The sequence below is a fragment of the Monodon monoceros genome, unplaced genomic scaffold (assembly GCF_005190385.1).
Source record: "Monodon monoceros isolate NGI ecotype Baffin Bay Population unplaced genomic scaffold, NGI_Narwhal_1 Super_Scaffold_16, whole genome shotgun sequence".
Classification (NCBI taxonomy): Eukaryota; Metazoa; Chordata; class Mammalia; order Artiodactyla; family Monodontidae; genus Monodon; species Monodon monoceros.
Genome location: NW_021703772.1, coordinates 37,191,830 through 37,212,787, shown reverse-complemented (window position 1 = coordinate 37,212,787; position 20,958 = coordinate 37,191,830). Strand labels below are relative to the sequence as shown.

The 20,958-nt window shown below is 35.0% G+C and overlaps 1 protein-coding gene across 2 annotated transcripts in view; it reads left to right on the top strand.

Annotated features, from left to right (window-relative positions):
* The window catches only part of PLCL1 (phospholipase C like 1 (inactive)), a 359,381-nt gene that overhangs the window by 273,482 nt on the left and 64,941 nt on the right, over positions 1-20,958 (top strand). For both annotated transcript variants that reach the window (XM_029224961.1, XM_029224962.1), the window contains exons 2-3: positions 13,450-15,924; positions 18,621-18,824. In XM_029224961.1, coding sequence (XP_029080794.1) covers positions 13,450-15,924; positions 18,621-18,824 — 2,679 coding nt within the window. The remainder of the gene's footprint in view (positions 1-13,449; positions 15,925-18,620; positions 18,825-20,958) is intronic.

The window sequence follows — 20,958 nt, the reverse complement described above, 5'->3', positions numbered from 1 at the left end:
CATTTTTTCTAGTACTTCCATGCTTTATTTCATCTTTAATCCATCTAAAATAATTTTTTGGCCTGGCATGAAACAGAAATCTACTTACATTTTTTGTTCAAATGAATAGTGAATTTTTCAACACTAATAATTGAATAATATATTGTTTCCTTCATTATTTGAAATGCCACTTCCACCCCACCCCTTGAAACAATCCCACCAGGCTTTTCATCAGAATTTTATTGTATTTGTCTACCGCTTAGTGGAGAATTTGAGTTTTACCAGTATTATCTTTCCAGCAACTTTTATGTTTTCATTTACTTGATCCTTCTTTTTCAACTTTAAATGAAATAAAATTCTATATATAATTTTTGCACATATCTTGTTAAGTTTATTCTTGGCTTGTTTACAATATCTGTTGTTAATTTGAATGTGTTCCTGTCACTTCTACCCATCCCTGCCATTACATTTAGAAGCAGATTATTGTATAAGACAGCTATTAATTTTTTTACATTAATATTTTATTTTGCCACCATCAGTTTTATTATTTCTAATAATTTTCAGTTGATCATTTTGAATTTTCTAGGTAAATTATCTTCTCTGCAACTAGTCATGATCTTTCACCTTCTTTACAATATTTTATGCTTAATTTCTTATCCTTGCCTTATTGCTTTGGCTTAAGTACCCAGAATTATGTTAAAATATAGAGTAATATAGTAGCCTTTTGTTTCCATTTTTTATTTTAATGAGAATTCTTCTAAATCTTTACCAGTTTGTATGATGTTTCCTTTAGGATTCTGAAATAGGATTTTGATCATGTGAAGGAAGTTATCTTCTTTTCTCAGTTTAGTGAGAGTTTTCTTTGGAATTAATGTTTATTGCCTTTGAGGAATTTATAGGTAGGATCATATTGTTTTTCTCTTTTAATCTATTTATTTATTGAATTACATTGATGGCTTGCTTAATGTTGATACATTCTTATATCCCTGGAATAAACCTGACTTTTTGAAAAATTGATTACTCTTTTAATATATTGCCATATTTTACTTATATTAATAAATAAGATGGATCTATAATTCACTGTTTTGGAGTTTTATGCTTTTCAAAGTGCTTTAGCATGCTTTATTTCCTTTGATCCTTGAGATAGCTGTATGAATTAGGCAGAAATTATTACATTATTCTGATAAATAAGAACAATAGATATAGACCTTTTTGCCTGTCACAAAGTCATACAGGTAGGTGGTGATCGTGACACTAAAATCCATTAGCCCCCAACCCAAGTGCTGTGGGGAGAAGAAATTTAATTATTTCAGTAATTTCTATAAGTAAGGTGTTTATGGACTTTGAGTTTTATTATCTCAAATAAAAACAGTCCTTACATACTTTCCTTTTACATTTTTCTAAATTCAGACAATAGATTTGTTTCTGCTTTAACCAGGGAGCCTTCACCCTAAATGAGGCTCTGTGCTGAGAATACACATTCTCTGAGTTCTGCCATGTGTTTGTTGTACGTGGACAGATGCCGATATTCAGTTAAAGAGAGGTAATACAGTAAGGATTAAAGTGTTAGTTGCTACTAACCCATTCCAGAAGTTATGGATAAAACCTGAAACCTTTAATCAGATTCATCTTGATTTTCAAGTCAAGTTAGCTATTTGAGTCAAAGATTTTACATCTCTATGGTAACAAGTACTGAAGCCACATATTCTATTATTATCATAAGAGAAAAAAAATATTAAGGATGTGTTTTTACATTGCATTGGGTCAGAGAATTGATGTTCTATTTTATATGTGATTCAGGGATCTACCTTATACAAAGTTTAGAGATTGCTCTTAGGGATCTATTACAGAAGAAATATTCAACTGGGAAGCTTAAAATAACTTAAGTATAAATTTTAGAATCTGTAAAACTTAATGCAAATGCAAGAAATGGTCCATTAGTTATGATATACATTTATTTATTAAGTAGTAGACTAGACTTCCCTGAGTGTAGAGAAAAATGGATTTAGACTACAAATGAATTGTATTTTAGGTTTCAATAGAATTATACTTTTATAAAATTGACATTTAATCTTCATGTCCCGAGTCACACACATTTACAAGATGTTTTTATGAAGTAAATTTATTGTTTTTAAATCTCTTATAAGATTTTTTTCTCTTAATGAGAAACCTAAACATGTTTATTTCTATATAGTACAATGGCACTGATTCTATCTCTAAGAAATACCACTGATAGTTATATATTTTATATTTACTCCAACTGGAATTTATAAATGATGTATATAGTCTGAAATCTTGTCCCTAACAAATGTTGCACAGAGAATCATGAATTCCTGGAATTTGACCATTTTTCAAATTCTATTTCATTAATTCATCTTTATGCTCTGTAGCAAGGCTGACTATAACCTTATTTCCACTTAAGCTAATATAACTCTGAATGATTTTCTTTTTTAAAATTGAGATTTAATTGACACATAACATGGTATTTGTTTTAGGTGTACAACGTAATGATCTGATATATTTATATATTGTGACATAATTACCAGAATAAGTTTAGTTAACATCTATCACCACACATATTTAAAATTTGTTTTTCTTGTGATGAGAACTTTTAAGATCTACTCTCCTAGAAACTTTCAAATTCTACATGATTTTATTTTTATAAATCACATCTGTTTCTGAAACTCAGCTCCAATAACACCCTATGATAACAAATGGTAGAACTCACATAGTGTTGAAACATATTGGGCATTTCCTTTTCAGTTTTAAATATGTTTTATTCAAATCTAGATGACTGGAGAATATGTTTAAATTCCAAGGTGACTGAAATCAATGTAAATAATATGTTGGTGCCTCATATTTGATGGTAAATATTACCATTAAAAATTGAAAAGTCAAAATGAAGCAGAAACTATTCTGTGAACTGGTTATTTAGCACACAAAGGAAAATGCAGACATTTTTCAGGAACATTTTTGACATGAACTATATTTAATAATGTTCCATTCCTATTGATATTTTAATTTTTCAGATAATGTAGTTTAAGTAAATGTGCAACATTAGTTGGAATGAAAAAAAATTATGCATAGGTTTAAACGCCTCCCTAATCATATATCAATTTCTGATGGATGCCCTAATTAAGTGTTAATTATACAGTTATACCTACGAAATAATTAGGACATTCTATTTAATCTCTACAACAATACGCTGAAAGAGATGTGTTAGCAAGATAGGTATTAAAAGCATACATTGGGACTTCCCTGACGGTCCGGTGGTTAAGACTTCATCTTCCAATGCATGGGGTGTGGGTTCGATCCTTGGTCGAGGAGCTGAGATCCCACATGCCTCACCGCCAAAAAGCCAAAACATAAAATGGAAGCAATATTGTAACAAATTCAATAAAGACTTTAAAAATGGTCTACATCAAAAAAAAAATCTTAAAAAAAATAAAAGCATACATTTACATATTCTTCATTACAGACTTTCTTTTTATAGGGACCATGACATGTTGCCTTCTATAAAGAGCACCTCTGATTAATCCTCACACCAGAAACAACAAAGTAGGCTCTGGCATAAGTTCAGCCAGGATTCCTGAGCCTGCTGTGTAGGGAGTCTTGTGATGAAGGACAGAATCATATCTCAGTCTCCAGGCCCACTTGGTTCTTGGCACCTCTGCTGAGAGTTGCACAGGCTACTGATAAATTTTAAATGTAGTGTTTTTGAGTGTGAGGTGGACATCTGTCTTAGAGGAATAGGATTGATAGCAGCATGTCATTCTTCAGAAGCCACTGAATAACTGTCAGATGACCTTTATTTGTGTCCACTTCATTTTGTTCATATTGGTGCTGCTAAGACACAGTACTTTTAACATATTCTCCTGGGACTTACAATCAGCAAAACCATGCATTTCATGTAGCAACTGGATTAGTTGAAAACATCATGTTTTTGACTAGAAAAATGGGAGTGTTGATGTACCTTGTACCACTACTGTATACAAAGTAGTGGACTGTGAAGGATGCAAGAGGAGATTGGTGAGATTTAAGTGAGAAACAAGCCTTTCCCAGGAAGGCAGTTGACACTATAAAGGAACATGTATGCTCGTGGACTTGCAGGGAAATAAGAGTTGAAAATAGAAAGTCCATCAGTTAGTGAGGTTTCACAATAAACAGTAGCAGGGTTTGTGCCCTCATTCTGTGGGCAAAACAGAAACGGCAAGAATCAATGGCACAATAGAATGATCGGACGTCTGGAGACACGGGCTTCCAAAGTCAATCGACCTGGTTTCCTCTGTGGCCAGATCTCCTTACCTATATGGACTTAATTTCTGTACAGGTGAAAAAAATTCCAAACAGGTGAATAGTCTTTGATTTTACCTATGAGCATTGATCTGCAATGAAAGGTCAGAGATTTTTCATTAGGTTTATGATTTTGCCTCTTGAATGAATCACAGGGAGGAAGGCATATAGAAGAAAGTTCAAGCAGTGGTAATTCTTCACCTTCAGTCCACTGTTATTGAACAAACATCATAAATAACATCTAAAATATATAAATTAGGATATAGCATTCCTAAAATTGTGAGCCAGAAAGGATACTTTGGTATGATTTACTGTTATTGTTACCATTCCTTTGAGTTGGTTTCTTCCCAGTTTTGTTAAAAATTTCAAACCAAAGCCTTTTTAGCCTGTGCCACTCATTATGCTCTAGAGAATAAAGAAGCCTCTTGTTGCAAAATGAAACTGATAGAATGTGCCTCCTTAATCTTGATTTTGCTATTCCAGTTATTTTAGGAGGCATTATAAAAACGTTAACCTATTGAAAATCCAGTACTATTGTGGTTAATAATGTGCTTTGCAGTCTATTAGCAGTTACTATGAGAACCTGGCAACAGGACTTTGGTGTGACTAAACCCACTGATGCCATCTTCTGGGTTCCTGCAGCAAACTCTTACTAGCCACACTGTTAGTGGCAAGGTCTTTCTAGAACATCTGGGAATAATGGAGTCACAGGTAGGGCTATGTAATTTAAGATTTTTTCTCATGGCATAAAATTATAGTGTAGCTCCATGTGAAAACCATATTTGTTTTCTTGTTAAGTGACAATAATTTAAAAGTTATTTTAACTAAGACCTTTATAGATTTTGAACATTTCAAAGCTTAATTTTTTTCCTGTCCAATTTTAAGTATCTAGATAAATGCCCTAGTGGTAAAGCTGTAACTTAACTGTACTTAATTACTAGTACTCCCTTTTAAATATCACCTCACCAGCTCTTGTGCCCCTTTGTGGTTTTGGTTCTCAAACATCCTCAATGTTATTTAAAGCTGTTTTTATTTATTTAGAAGCATTCGTTATATGCTTTGATTTATTAAATTTGAAGATTTTGCCATTATTCTACTTACAAATTTCATCAGTTATAAAAACCTGTGTGTGATGGAAAGAAAGCATTTATTCCAGGTGCCATTAGTGTTGGGATTAATAATTTTTAAAGCACTAATCACTGGGATGGTGTCTAGCACATAGTATGTGTTCAGTTAATCTTTGCATAAGTGAATGCTGTATTTTGAACTAATGCATGGAACATGCATGATGAGAATTATACTTGCAGAAAAACCCTAACTGGGTAGAAACCATACAGCAGAAGAACTTGAGATAACCACTTTTATTTAGAGTAATGTCTTAATGAATTCTAATGAGTGAATGATTGCAGTGAGATATAGCACAGCAGAAAGCTTCCTCCGTTAAACAAAACAAATCAGAGGTACTAAGAACCCAGGCTGAAATAGACTCTTTCTACATTTTATTCCATCTTTGCCTTTAGAAAATCAACAATTTTTGTTTTCAAGTGAGGAGGGTCATTTAAGAGATGTCATTTAAAAGAATGTTTAGAGGGTCTCCGGCTTCCTATAATTCAGTGAATTTCATAACACAGCCATGGTATGTACACAGTGGAGTAGGTTTCCTAAAGGGGATGGCTTTAGTGCATTTTATTAAATGGATCACCTTTTATAAATTAAATGTAATGTTAAATACAGACATAAAACTTAATTTGGCGAGAGATATGTGCGTGAATAACTTCACACATTGCCTTTAATGAATCCTCTTGAATTATAAGATGGTGTAGAGAATGAACACTTACTTTATGGATAAGAAAATTCAGCTTCTTACCAACTAGGCTTAGTGAGAGCCACCAGGGAGAGCCCGTGGTTCACAGAGCTTGGGTCAGGCTTCAGCCACTTCTCAGCAATGCCCATCAGGACCTCCACCCCCACTGTCCCACACAGTGACATCAGGTGGGTCACATGGTGCTCATCATAAGTAAGTGACATCACCTGTTTGTGACTTTGCATTAAGTAATTTGAGTTTACTGTGAGAGAATAACTTTGGAAATTTCAATGTGAAAAAAATGGTGTAATTCTACAGTTGCAACCTTCCCTTACTTGAAACTTGAAGGCAACAGATGTAGTGACGATACCACCATCCCCAACTCCTGGAGTTTTGTGGGAAGAGTTAGGCCTTGTGTCGGGGGCTGGGTTTTTTCCAGAGTGCCTAACTGCCAGGTACGGTTGTGGATTTGGGCATAGATGCATTGGACACGATACTTTAAATATAGGTACATATGACACACATTATGCACATCTAATGTATACATTAGACTTGGATTCCATTCCTTGAGCTATCACCAATATAAGTCAATAAAGTCAGCATTGTGAGGGTAGCCTTCTCTTGGCTTATCACTCTCAGTCTTTGCCTGTTGTTTCCTTCTCATCTGGGGCCTCTCTACCCCTCACTTATTATACTGTAGTTATCTTGACCTTCTTTCCCACCAAAGGACTTTTGTACCTGCTCTTCCGCTTTCCTGGAACCCTTTGCTCTCAACTCTTTTCAGGCTGCAGTTTGGCTCTCACCCCTGTCACCATCCTCACCATTTTGAAGGCAACATAAGACATTCTCTTATTAAAGTTACCAGTAAATATCTTGATGACTGAATCCAATAAGCCACTTTAACATCTTATTTTCTAACACTTGCTCCTTCAAATCTGTTCCTTGGTTCCTGTGAGATTCACGCCCCTGGTTCTCTTACCCCTTAGCCTTTTTTTCCCTTTAGGTCTTCTCCTCTGCCCAGCCTCTTCACCTAGGTGGCCCATACTCATCTATAATCCACCATAACCTGAAGTAAACCTACTTCATTTTCAACTTTACCTCTCCTTGTATTTCCTCTCTTTTAGCAATATTTCCATTCACATCTTATTCAAACCAGAAACCTAGGAGTCATCCTAGACTGAATCAAGAACTTCTGATCTTACCTCCAATTTTTTGATACTTCACACTGCCCACCCTTCCTTTTATTAGCTATTTACCTCGGGCCATCACCATCTCTTTCCTTTGATGCTGCTTACCTACTGCACCATCTTCAGTTTTGTCCATATCACATCCTTCTAGTGCGCATCCAAAGTGATCTATTTAAGATAAAAGTCAGACTTTATCAGTTTCTTCAAAACTCTTAAATGTGCTAGTTCTTAGCATGAAGTAGGTACCCATCATTGTTTGTTGAATGAATGAATGAAGAATGGAGACCAAAGGCCTCTCAGCATCCACTGTTGGGGCTCATTTGGGTCCTAGATTATATTGTCTACAGTCCTTTGAAGGTTTCATGTATCAACTAAACCTTTTCTGAATTTTGCTTGGAAGTTCATAAAACCAGAATGAATATTATTAGTATAGAGTTATAGTTCACAGGTTGTCTATAAGAAAAAGATAGGCTCCTTATGGTGAAAATAAGATTTATGTGCTATATTTTTGCTTGCCTTTTAGTTATAGTCTATTAAATTTTTATGTGGAGACTTTCTTAAGAGAACTATTCAAAAATAAATGTTTCCCCCCCTCTTTTACTAAAAAAGAAAAGCAAATGTCACTTTAGTGTATCTGGATTTCTGTATTACGAAATAAGTTTCTTTCTAATCACAGTTTTACACTTGGTGTTTTGATTGCCATTCTTAAAGTTTTTGTAAATTTGTTCTGTTTTAACAAAGAATCGTTATTCAGTTAATAACAACTTACCAAAAAAACAAACAAACAAAAAAAAACCATGGAAGGAATACATTACATTACAATTAGATGTTTAAACATGCTTATCAGGTCAGAGGTAGGGAAACCTGGGTATGTTTCCTTTACTCTTAAGGTTTTGTACAGTGCTTCAATATGTTCTTTTTTTGTGGTAAAATAGGCATAACATAAAGTTTACCATTTTAACCATTTTTAAGTGCATAGTTCTATGGCATTGGGTACATTCACATTTTTGTGCTGCTTTAGTACACTTTTTTTGAAATTATTATATTGAAATAATTCATTATTGAGACTCAAAACTGTGCTTTCATTGAATAAGCAGAGTTCTCTCTGGGGCTTATGAGTGTGTTCTGATGAAAAATGATTTTGTTTGCTGAGTTTTGTTAAGAAACTTGCAGCATATCTTATCTTGTTAGGCTCAGAGAGCAAATGCCAATGGGAACTTATGGAAACAGGTTTATTAATTCGATTTATCTGAACATTTTCCCCCAAATTTAGTTTAATAAAACATGTTTAGGGAGCTATAAAGCCTTTACTCTTGTGTGGGAATCTCATGTGATCATGACTGGTACCCTACTCCTAATAGTGTATAAGCAACAGTATTGTAGAAAATAATGAAAAATTAAAAAAAAACTAGAACAACATTTGACCATTTTCCCCTAATATTTTGAAATTATTCTCAAGATTAGACATCAACCCTTACATCATGAGGTTAGATAGAAATTATCTTTGATATGCATATATTAGAAACAGTGTTCATAGACAAATCAATGTCTTGTACTGTTTTAATCAAAGACTAAAACATTTGTCTGTTGCTTTGCCAGTTTATGAGACTCTTCTTGATTCTCATGATTAAATCCTTCATGTAGAGTATTGATTAATTTAAGAAGACAGTAGATCCAAATGTAAGGTCTTATCTGGAAATGTTCAGAGAACATATAAACACAGTTTGGTTTATTTATTATATAACTTGATTAAATGTGATCCCTTCTTGTGAAATTATAATTTGGAAACTTAAACACAAAACGTCAGGAAATAGAAAAAATTGAGCTCAACGCCTGACGAATTTTCGGACCCCACTAGAATATTAGGCTAAGCTTTAATTTAGGGGATAGAGACGTCACAATGTGCTGTTCAGACTTTTTATTTTGTAAGCTGCTCTAAGAAAAAACTTTTTGGGGAGGAGGAATTTGTACTCTAGCCTCTTCTTTTCATTCCAGAGTGAGGAAATTTAGCTTTGAAATAAATGTCAAGTTCTCATACCTTATAATAATCTCCTTATAGTAATGACCTTATGGTCGTTGGAGTCAGTTCAATCATCTCATGAGCTAGAAACTGGCAAGAGCACACCGGAACTAAAAGCAAACTTTGGTTTCTCTTGGAAAGTGCCAGAAGTACCTGTCTTCCTAATATATAGATAACTGCAATGGATTTGCTCTTATTTCATCATCAAATTTTTTTTGGTGTGTTTATCAACAGGAAGATCTATAACCAGTACTTTAATTTTCTGCAGTTGGAGATACCCCCAGTCTGTTTATTAGAATAGTACTCCTTTCCCACCATCAATCTGCTAAGATCATCTTGAGGGAACTACAGAGGGGTGTAGGACTCAGCAAAGAGGCCTTGGTGGTGAAGAAGCTCAGAAAGAGATTTGGAGTAGCCCGTCGTCCCCGTCCACTCTAACACAGTTTCCATCTCCCCTTCTGCCAACTTTTCAGAGCTAATGCATAGCTTCACCATTGAAAGAACAGACGTAGAGAAACATCAGAGTCCTGAAACTTTTCCGGCATATTTTGAATATAAATAATCTTGGCTCTAGTCAACAGCAAACTATTTGTTCATATGTACTATGGCTCTCTCTCTATATTATATATATAAAGTATATATATTTGCTCATTTGGGGGCTTGTAATAACTTTGGATTTTGTCCTTTGTGAGACGACAACCTAAAGATTGTTATCTTTTCCACTGGTTCCAAGTTTTAAAGCATTTTAGGTTAAGTTTTATAATCATGTAAAAGTTGCATGTCAAGGCAAGAGAGAAGCATTACAAGGCAGGTGGATTCTTTTGTAGCGTAGATATAAAACACTTATTTCTTAAAGACTTATCTTACTAGGAGAGAAAGTCTTGATATGAGGCAATATCACCACAAAGAAGAGAGGCTTATAAGAGAAAGCTATTCTCACAGCAGTAGTTTTGCTCTCAATAAATAGTGGCTGAAGTCAAGATTGGCACTTAGACCATGGAGAAGGATGGTATAATACCATGCATAGGGTAGAGGAAATATATACATGCATTCAGAGGAACACTGATTTCCCATTTAAGCTTTGTTAGAAACTATTAGAGGTTTTATAATTCTGTTGACAATCATCTTATTTGGAATATGATCTGCTTATATAAAAATAATATTTAATGTGAAAGCTCTCAATACTTAAAAGTCTAGTGAAATAGCAGCTTTAAAAGCTGAGTCACAGTCTAATTTACCATCACAATTCACAGTTTCCTTCAGTATTTTACTTGTTAGATTAATCCCATCTCAGCAATACCTTTAGGTTCTTGCCTTGATGATGTGGAAAAATACACACAAACGTCTGATATTTCTGAGCATGTGGACTGTGACAAATTTAAATGTGTTCTAATAGTGCATCTGCATATAAACAGCTGAAGATTTATGGTTGTTTTTTAACTTAAAGATGAGGAAATTGACCACTGTGGGATAATTAAAAATAACAACTCTCTGGGAAAGCAGGGGCTAAGTTCTTAAATGCCAGGGCACCAAGAGACAATATCCTCCAATCTAAATTGAGTAATTTATATCTTTGTCACTTGAAGATCAGACATATATTTGAGTTAATGAATCACCCCACCTACATCCCATAACTAAAGCAAATTTTGTTTCTTTTTCACAGGCAAGGTTTTAGTCAATTGAATAATAAATCATCCTGCCTTTTTCTGAATCATAAGATAGGGAGACTCTTACAGGCAAGACCACAATTAAATGATACCCTAGAAGAGAGGTTCTAACCTGTTTTAAAAGAATGCCTGAAGGAAACAGCCTAGATTACTTTGGCTACACTTTTCAGTGTTTAAAATAGTAATATCATATGGTTGTTTTTAAACATTTTCAGTTTTTCGCTGAAGATCTGTCTTAAATGCTCATAGGTCAGGAATGAATCAACTTCTGGATAACCCCAATATCCTGGTCAGTGCCTACTGAAAGTCCTACAGAGACCAGGTGTATGATGAAATGTTCCTCTCCCTTCAAAAAGATTAACCTTACAAAGAATATTCATGAACATTTTCTCTTTTGAGTCTCACAGTAATGCTCTATTATATATAATGATTATTAGTTCCTACTTAAAAGCAGAAATTAAGATTCAGAGAGGCTAAGTAACTTACCCAAGGTCACTAGTGAGTGGAGTAATACCAACTGGAGACTAGTTATTTCTACCCTAAGGACCATGCCTTTTGCTCTCTATACCTTGCTGCCTCTTTGGTATGCTTTATAAAATTGGGCACTTTAAACATGCACTAAGGTACTTTTGGGAAATTTGTTCCTGGGAGAATTATCTGAATGGATAATATGATTGGGAGCATTGTTAATCTGAGTCTATGGTCTGAACAGAAGAAAGTATAAAGAAAAATCCAGTTTTAAGTGGCATTGTTCAGATATTCAGTGCAAATGAATTGGGAGTGATAGACACAGTGGATGGTCCAGGACTAAGATGAAATACATCGTCTTATGATTATGAGTGTTCAGAGGACTGGACCTGAAATTTAGAAAAGACAATAGGTGAAAAGACCTAGACACGCCCAAGACGGAAATAGCCACAAGAAATTCACCTGCTTAAAATACACTGATCTGTGCAGATGAAGTTTGATGTCCTGTTGACACTGTTGTTCAGGGAAGGGCCAAGTGGGCTGAGGAAACCGGGACTCTGTGAGACTAAGATACAAGAACACTTACAGAAATGGGTAAAAGGTAAGATGCAAGTGTTCCCTGTGAAATCTTATGGCAAAAGGCTTTGAAATTTAATTCACATTGGAAGAATCTCAAAAATTAGTGGAGCCATTCATATTTCTGTTTGGTTTTACACAGTGGCTGCTAATAGCATTATACTGAAATGTAGGTGTGAATCTCATAATGTTCATTTATTTTTATTTTTTTATTGAAATATAGTTGATTTACAATGTTGTCTTAGTTTCTGGTGTACAGAAAAGTGATTCAGATATATATTACATATATTACTATATATATATTCTTTTTCATAATGATTTATTACAGGAGATTGAATATAGTTCCCTGTGCTATACAGTAGGACCTTGTTGTTTATCTATTTTGTATATGATAGTTTGTATCTGTTAATCCCAAACTCTTAATTTATCCCTCTCCCATTCCCTTTCCCCTTTGGTAATCATAAGTTTGTTTTCTACATCTGTGAATCTGTTTCTGTTTTGTAAATAGGTTCATTTGTATCATATTTTAGATTCCACATATAAGGCATATCATACGGTATTTGTCTTTCTCTTTCTGACTTAACTTCACTTAGTATGATAATCTCTAGGTCCATCCATGTTGCTACAAATGGCATCAATTCATTCTTTTTTATGGCTGAGTAATATTCCATTGTATATATATATCACATCTTCTGTTTATGGACACTTAGGTTGCTACTGTGTCTTAGCTATTGTAAATAGTGCTGCAATGAACATTGGGGTGCATGTATCTTTTCAAATTAGAGTTTTCATCTTTTGCTGGATCCTATGGCAACTCTATCATAAATGTTCATTTAAATTGTTTACCTATGTCTGAAAAATTGCTCAGGTGAGAGTCATTTGTCTATTGTTAGCTCTCAATCTGACTTTCAAGTTGCCTTTATTCTTCAAAATAATTTGAGGAAAAAAAGTGATTATTTTTTTTAGTTAAGCTATATTGTAAGCCCTTTTTGATGTAATGCATGTTAAGGTAAAAATCTTTTATTTGAACTAGTTTTAAGTATAAAAATTAAACTGTTGCAAAGTGTAAATGAGGAAAACTTTTTAAAGAAATCCAGCTTTATTTCTTCCATATATCTATAGGGACATGAGCAAGGTTGTCAAAATACCAAGAGGTAGAGGATCTTAGGAAATCTACTTTAATGAACAAATAAGAGTGATTTGTAGTTAACTTAATACTTGATTTTATTTCAAAGAACACACAGGCATTGGAAAAATAAGTTCTTTTCCTGAACTTAATAATATCAATTTTCTTGGCAATTTCTCTTTTCCAAAACAGTGAAAAGGTAAAATTTAGGCTAGCTCCTGTCCAAATAATCATAATAGCTGAATGGAGTCTGAGGCACTCATAGAGTGTTATTGAATTTGTCTATTTTCTTAAGGAAATTGACTCATTATTTTCAAATTGCTTTACAGGATCCTGCAAACCAAAAATGTGGTGGAAGAAAGAAAACCGTGTCTTTCAGCAGCATGCCATCAGAAAAGAAAATCAGTAGTGCGAGCGACTGCATCAGCTTCATGCAAGCTGGCTGTGAACTGAAGAAAGTACGGCCAAATTCTCGCATTTACAACCGTTTTTTCACTCTGGACACAGACCTCCAAGCTCTTCGCTGGGAACCTTCCAAGAAAGACCTTGAGAAAGCTAAGCTTGATATTTCTGCCATAAAAGAGATCCGACTGGGGAAGAACACAGAAACATTTAGAAACAATGGCCTCGCTGACCAGATTTGTGAGGACTGTGCCTTTTCCATACTCCACGGGGAAAACTACGAGTCTCTGGACCTAGTTGCCAATTCAGCAGATGTAGCAAACATCTGGGTGTCAGGGTTACGGTATCTGGTTTCTCGAAGCAAGCAACCCCTTGATTTTATGGAGGGCAACCAGAACACACCAAGGTTTATGTGGCTGAAAAAGGTGTTTGAAGCAGCAGATATTGATGGGAATGGGATTATGCTGGAAGACACCTCTGTAGAGTTAATAAAACAACTCAACCCTACCCTGAAGGAATCCAAGATCAGGTTGAAGTTTAAAGAAATCCAGAAGAGCAAAGAAAAGCTAACCACCCGAGTGACCGAAGAGGAGTTCTGTGAAGCTTTTTGTGAACTTTGCACCAGGCCAGAAGTGTATTTCTTACTTGTACAGATATCTAAAAACAAAGAGTATTTGGATGCCAATGATCTCATGCTTTTTTTAGAAGCTGAGCAAGGAGTCACCCATATTACCGAGGACATGTGCTTGGACATCATTCAGAGATATGAGCTTTCTGAAGAGGGACGTCAGAAAGGGTTTCTTGCAATTGATGGCTTTACCCAGTATTTGCTGTCACCAGAATGTGACATTTTTGATCCTGAACAAAAAAAGGTTGCGCAAGATATGACCCAGCCATTATCTCACTATTACATCAACGCCTCTCACAACACCTATCTCATAGAAGACCAGTTCAGGGGGCCGGCTGACATTAACGGGTATGTTAGAGCTTTGAAAATGGGCTGTCGAAGCATTGAACTTGATGTAAATGATGGTTCAGACAATGAACCAATCCTTTGTAATCGAAATAACATGACAACACACCTTTCCTTTCGAAGCGTCATAGAGGTGATAAATAAATTTGCCTTTGTGGCTTCTGAGTACCCACTCATTCTTTGCTTGGGGAATCACTGCTCCCTACCCCAGCAGAAGGTAATGGTTCAACAGATGAAAAAGGTCTTTGGCAGTAAACTCTATACTGAAGCACCTTTGCCGTCAGAATCCTACCTCCCATCACCAGAAAAATTAAAAAGAATGATCATTGTGAAAGGAAAGAAATTGCCTTCTGATCCAGATGTTTTAGAAGGAGAAGTTACAGACGAAGATGAAGAAGCTGAAATGTCTCGAAGGATGTCAGTAGATTACAATGGTGAGCAGAAACAAATCTTGCTGTGTAGGGAGCTCTCTGACTTGGTGTCTATCTGTAAATCTGTTCAGTACAGGGATTTTGAACTATCTATGAAAAGCCAAAACTATTGGGAGATTTGTTCATTTAGTGAAACAGAGGCCAGCCGAATTGCAAATGAATACCCAGAGGATTTTGTAAATTATAATAAGAAGTTCTTATCACGAATCTATCCAAGTGCCATGAGAATCGATTCCAGTAACTTGAATCCACAGGACTTTTGGAATTGTGGCTGTCAGATTGTGGCAATGAATTTCCAGACTCCGGGTCCAATGATGGACCTTCACACAGGCTGGTTTCTTCAAAATGGAGGATGTGGTTATGTTCTAAGGCCGTCTATCATGCGAGATGAAGTTTCTTACTTCAGTGCAAATACAAAGGGCATTGTACCTGGGGTGTCTCCTCTAGTGCTTCATATTAAGATCATCAGTGGTCAGAACTTCCCAAAGCCCAAGGGAGCTTGTGCCAAAGGGGATGTCATAGATCCCTACGTGTGTGTAGAGATACATGGGATTCCCGCCGACTGTTCAGAACAAAGAACTAAAACTGTACAGCAAAACAGTGATAATCCTATTTTTGATGAGACATTTGAGTTTCAAGTGAACCTGCCTGAGCTGGCCATGATCCGTTTTGTGGTTCTCGATGACGACTACATTGGGGATGAATTTATAGGGCAATATACAATACCGTTTGAATGTTTGCAGCCTGGATATCGGCATGTTCCCCTCCGCTCCTTTGTGGGTGACATCATGGAGCACGTGACTCTTTTTGTCCACATAGCAATAACTAATAGAAGTGGAGGAGGAAAGCCACAGAAGCGCAGCCTTTCAGTGAGAATGGGGAAGAAAGTTCGGGAGTATACCATGCTCAGGAATATCGGTCTTAAAACAATAGATGACATCTTTAAGATAGCAGTTCATCCCTTACGAGAAGCCATAGATATGAGAGAAAATATGCAGGTAGGAAAAATCCCATACTGTCCTCCCTTACCCCTGAGTCTTCTGACCCCTCGCTCACCAGTGAACATTGTGTTTTACTAATGATCTGATTCCTCAAAAAATTATCACAGAGGATGTGTAACCCCATGTACTGCTGAATTGCCTGTGATAAAACAGATATTTAAAAAATAATTTATTGGGGTATAGTTGATTTACAATGTTGTGTTAGTTTCTGCTGTACAGCAAAGTGAATCTGTTATACATATACATATATCCACTCTTTTTTAGATTCTTTTCCCACACAGGCCATTACAGAGTATTGAGTCGAGTTCCCTGTGCTATACAGTAGGTCCTTATAAGTTATTTATTTTATATATAGTAGTGTGTATGTGTCAATCCCAATCTTCCAATTTATCCCTCCCCCCCCACCCAGTAACCATAAGTTTATTTTCTACATCTGTAACTTTATTTCTGTAAAACAGATATATTTTATGTTTCTAATGGTGAATGCTATGTTAAATCTGGCCTGAACTAAGCCAGCTAATGGAGTATCAATGTAGCAAAATGCTTTATATATCCATTAAATGTTCCTAGTACAAAACTAAGTTGATATATGGGAATGTGTATATGAAACAGCGTGAAAAGAACAGAATATAAAATATTATATGTGCATGTAACATACAAAATTTTATATATACAAACACATGCATACTAATTATAAGTATACATGTAAAATATTTGCAGATAAGAACACAGAAGGGTATTTGAAGTCATATAAAACAAATGTAATGCCTATTAGATGATGTCTTAGTTGTTTGTGTACAACAATAATAAATTACCCTCCACGAAACAAAGAAGACTAATAAACAAACAACATTCAGCACTTGAACTTGTTGCAAACTATTTAGTCTTCTCTTAGAAATGTGCTTTAATTGAAAGGACATGGATTCTGGATTAAACTCTATCCCTGTGTGATCTTGAGCAAATTATTTCAGATATCTGGCCATCAGTTTTCTCCTCATAAGGTAAGAAAAATAGTAATAATTACATCACAGGATTATTATGAGAATTAAATGAGAGTATATGTAAATTACCCAGCCTTAGCATGTAGGAATTCAGTGTCAGTTTTCTTGCCTTCATTAATGCTTAATAATCAGAGATGGCTGCAAACTTTTTTCTTCAAGACTATTTAATATGCTTATTCTAGGCTCATGTTACTAAGAAACAATCAAACGGCAAATGCTTGCTTAGTTCCTGCAATGTGCAAGAAGATGTTGTTTGGCAGAAGCAGTAGGAGTCTATGTATGAGAGCAAAACAGGAGAGGAATATTTTTCAATGTACTTTATCTGTTCCTTTAACTAACATTTTTATAGTAACCTTCACCAAAAATCCCTACATTCAAAATAGAAAACAAGCTTGAAGAGGTTAAGTAATTTCCCCAATATTGCATTTAATAAATAGGAATATTGAGCTTTAAATCCAGAATTAACCACCACCAAAACCCAATGACCATTCATGGTTTTTAGTCATGTGATGCTGAACGCCAAACCATGACTTGGTGAAAACTTTATTTTTACATTATTTCACAGAGGAATCCTGGAATGGGTTTAAAATCAATTTTAAATCACCAAAATGGTAGAAAATACTATATTATATAAACCACATACAAATACTTAGATTGTAAACGTATAACTTGTGGTGGGTTGCCTTGGCTGCTGTTTTAAAAATAGGCTCCAAATGTCAGCATTATCTACCTGACTTTTTCTGACATAATTCTATAACTATTATAAACCCCTATGTTAGATTAGTTATAAGTCATTTCGACACCTGACTTTATATATTAGAAGTAGATTTTATGTACTTCTATATAATTCTTGGAATATGTCCTTTGCATGTATTACGTGTTTAAAATACATAATAAGGAGAGTTGGCTATAGGTAAAATTTTTCCAGTTAGTGCTGATAATTTATCTCACCTCAAATTTCTTTTGGTTTGGGATTATTTAGAGCCTAATTACTAGAAAAATGAATACCATCATTGTCACTAAATTCATGAGACACACATTAGGTTAGGTATTGTTCATTGTTAGTAGGCATAATTTCTATTTCAGATGGATCTTTTAAACGCCTGTCACATGGACAAATGTAGCTTTACGTGAAACGTGTTTTATTATGTGTGTCTGTCAGGTGCATTTCTGGTGAGATGACAAAGGAATACCACTGATGGTTATGTGAAAGGAGGATGATGAGTAATTGCAGCCTGCTACCTTGAGGGGAAAAGCTCAAAGAAGATGCACTCCAGTGTACAACCACTGACATGCTTTTATGATTATCATGATACAGATTTAACAAGATATTCATGATCAGCCAATATTAATTTGTGTGCATTGTCCAGAACATTTCAGATATTCCAGAATATTCCACAGCCCTGCTTTGAAAAGCACTATGTAGCCTTGGGTCATAATCTGCTTTGCTTTGTGGCGTATTTGTGGCAGTTGTTAAAAGTTGAGAAAGATGAAGTGTAGTTGTGAATTAGCTCTGCGTGTTATCTCCATGCGTATCTCAACATTTTTGGTTGGTTATAATCCAGTTTGCTTCAAATTTCATATGTATTTAAGGGTATACTTTTAATGAATATACTTTTGTGTAAACCTAGAAGCGCTGGGGGGGATGTATCATGTGGTCAGAAGTGTAATTGCATGTTTTCTTCCCCACAGAACGCCATAGTGTCTGTTAAAGAACTGTGCGGACTCCCTCCAATTGCCAGTCTGAAGCAGTGCCTGTTGACCCTGTCCTCTCGGCTCATCACCAGTGACAATACTCCTTCCGTCTCTCTTGTGATGAAAGACAACTTTCCTCATCTGGAGCCTCTGGGGGCAATTCCAGATGTGCAGAAAAAGATGCTGGCTGCCTATGATCTGGTAGGAAATGGTTACTCTCTATTTTTTCTCTGTGTTGGGAGGAAATCATATGGCAGGGGCTCTTTTGTGGAACTCCAGTGAATAACACAGAGTGACTGCCTTTAAAACCTCAACTGGGAGTGGCAGGCAGAGCTGGCCCACTCAGCCCCACCTAAGCCCCAGTAGAGACCTCTGAGGCAATGCTTTGAACCTAGTGCTCCACAGATTAAAACTGGAAAATCTCTGCTTTAGCAAGCAATGAATTATTGATTAAGTCCTCAAAACTATGCACAATTTCTCATCATCTAAATGACTTTAGCCTGCAATGTAACCATTTAATTGCATACCTATAGGAAGTAAAATTATGCCTCAGTACTGCCTTATGATGGTTGAGACAAACTATTTCTCTGGAATTTATATTTCTAAGCTAATACTGTTATCTGATTTTTCTGAATATATAATGGAATTTAAATAGCAAATAAATTTAAGAATAACTGTATTTTTGCATATCCTAATTCCATAAAAAAATTAGGACCAAATGAAAAACTGGAAAAATTTGTGACATGTGTGCCAGGTAAAGTGTAAATAACCTTAAAATAGAAAGAGCACTTAAAAATCAATGAGAAAAAAAATGAGGAAAAAAATCTTAATCTACATCAGTCAGGATTAAGTTCAGCTTCATGAAACTAAAAATGCAAACTAATCATGGCTTAAAAATACAAAGTTTTATTTTCTCACATAAAAATCTGGAAACCAGCCATGCAGGGTGGCACTTACATACAATTCTTAAGAACCTAGGCTCCCTCTAGCTTTCTGCTCCACCATCTCTAGCACATCCTCATGGTCCAAAATGGCTGTTGAAGATCCAACCATAATATCTGCATTCTAACCATCAGGAATGATGAAGAGGAAAAAGAGGGCATTATCCTCTCCCTTTAAGGACGTTTCTCTGAAAAAGCATAGATCACATTTGCCTACCTGGAGTTGACACGTAGACACACTTAGCTGCAAATGAAAACGGGAAATGTCTTTATTTTAAAGGGCTATGTGCTCAACTAAAAGTCATTTCTTCTGTTACTAAGAAACAGAGGTAGAGTGGATATTAGGGGACAACAAACAGTCTTTGCTTCAGAGGTGAACAGGCAATTTATATATCTCCTCACCCTTAAAAAATAATGAAATTGTAACAACATATTTAACCTTAAAATAAGTTTTAGATTTAAGATGTTAAATAAATATAATGAGATACTTCCCCTCTCCATCAAACTGGCAATCTTTTTCTTTTTAAAAACTATACCTCTGATAAAGAATTTAAGGAAATGGATACTCTTATCCATCTACCTTCAGTGGGAAAATAAATTGATATAATTTGGGGGGAAAATTTGGCAATATAATTTAAAGTGTTTATCCCATTTGATCCATGTATTTCATATCCAGGGATTTATTCTAAGCCAATAGATGTGTACATAAACATTTATGGTTAATAATGTCAGCATAGAGGGATAAGTTAAATAAAATACAGTAAGCCATATTATGGACTCCTTTGAAACCATTAAAATTGTATGTTAGAATACTTAATGATGTGAAGAATTCCTCATAATTTGTATGTTAGAATACTTAATGATGTGAAGAATTCCTCATAATATGTTTGGTGAAAGAGTCTGGTTACAAAAAAATATACACTATAGCATTTAAGTTGTATTTATATGTATACACACCTAAAATGCTAGCAGGATATTAATAGTGATTATTTTTAAATAAGGAGAGTGAGTTTTATTTTCTTGCATATGCTTTTCTATATTTTTTCCGTATTTGCCAAACTATTTACAATGAAACTGACTAATTTTCATAATTAAATAAAAATAAATGTAAAGGAAGAAAAGAATAATATTTTATCATCCAAAAACAACTAGAAGAGAGACGTTGGGGATAAATATCCTACACCTGAAAAGGAAGAAAAGCCCACAGAGTATATTCTGCTTATGAATGATTTTACGTCTTACAAACTGTACTTCATGGTTGCTGGGGGATAAGTTTGCTTATAACCTAAATAGCATTTTTCATGAAATCAATTTTTTCATCATAATAGTAGGGACTGAAAGCTATTCAGTGAATAGGTATAGTTGCCATCTAAGAGGTGAAATTAGGATACCTG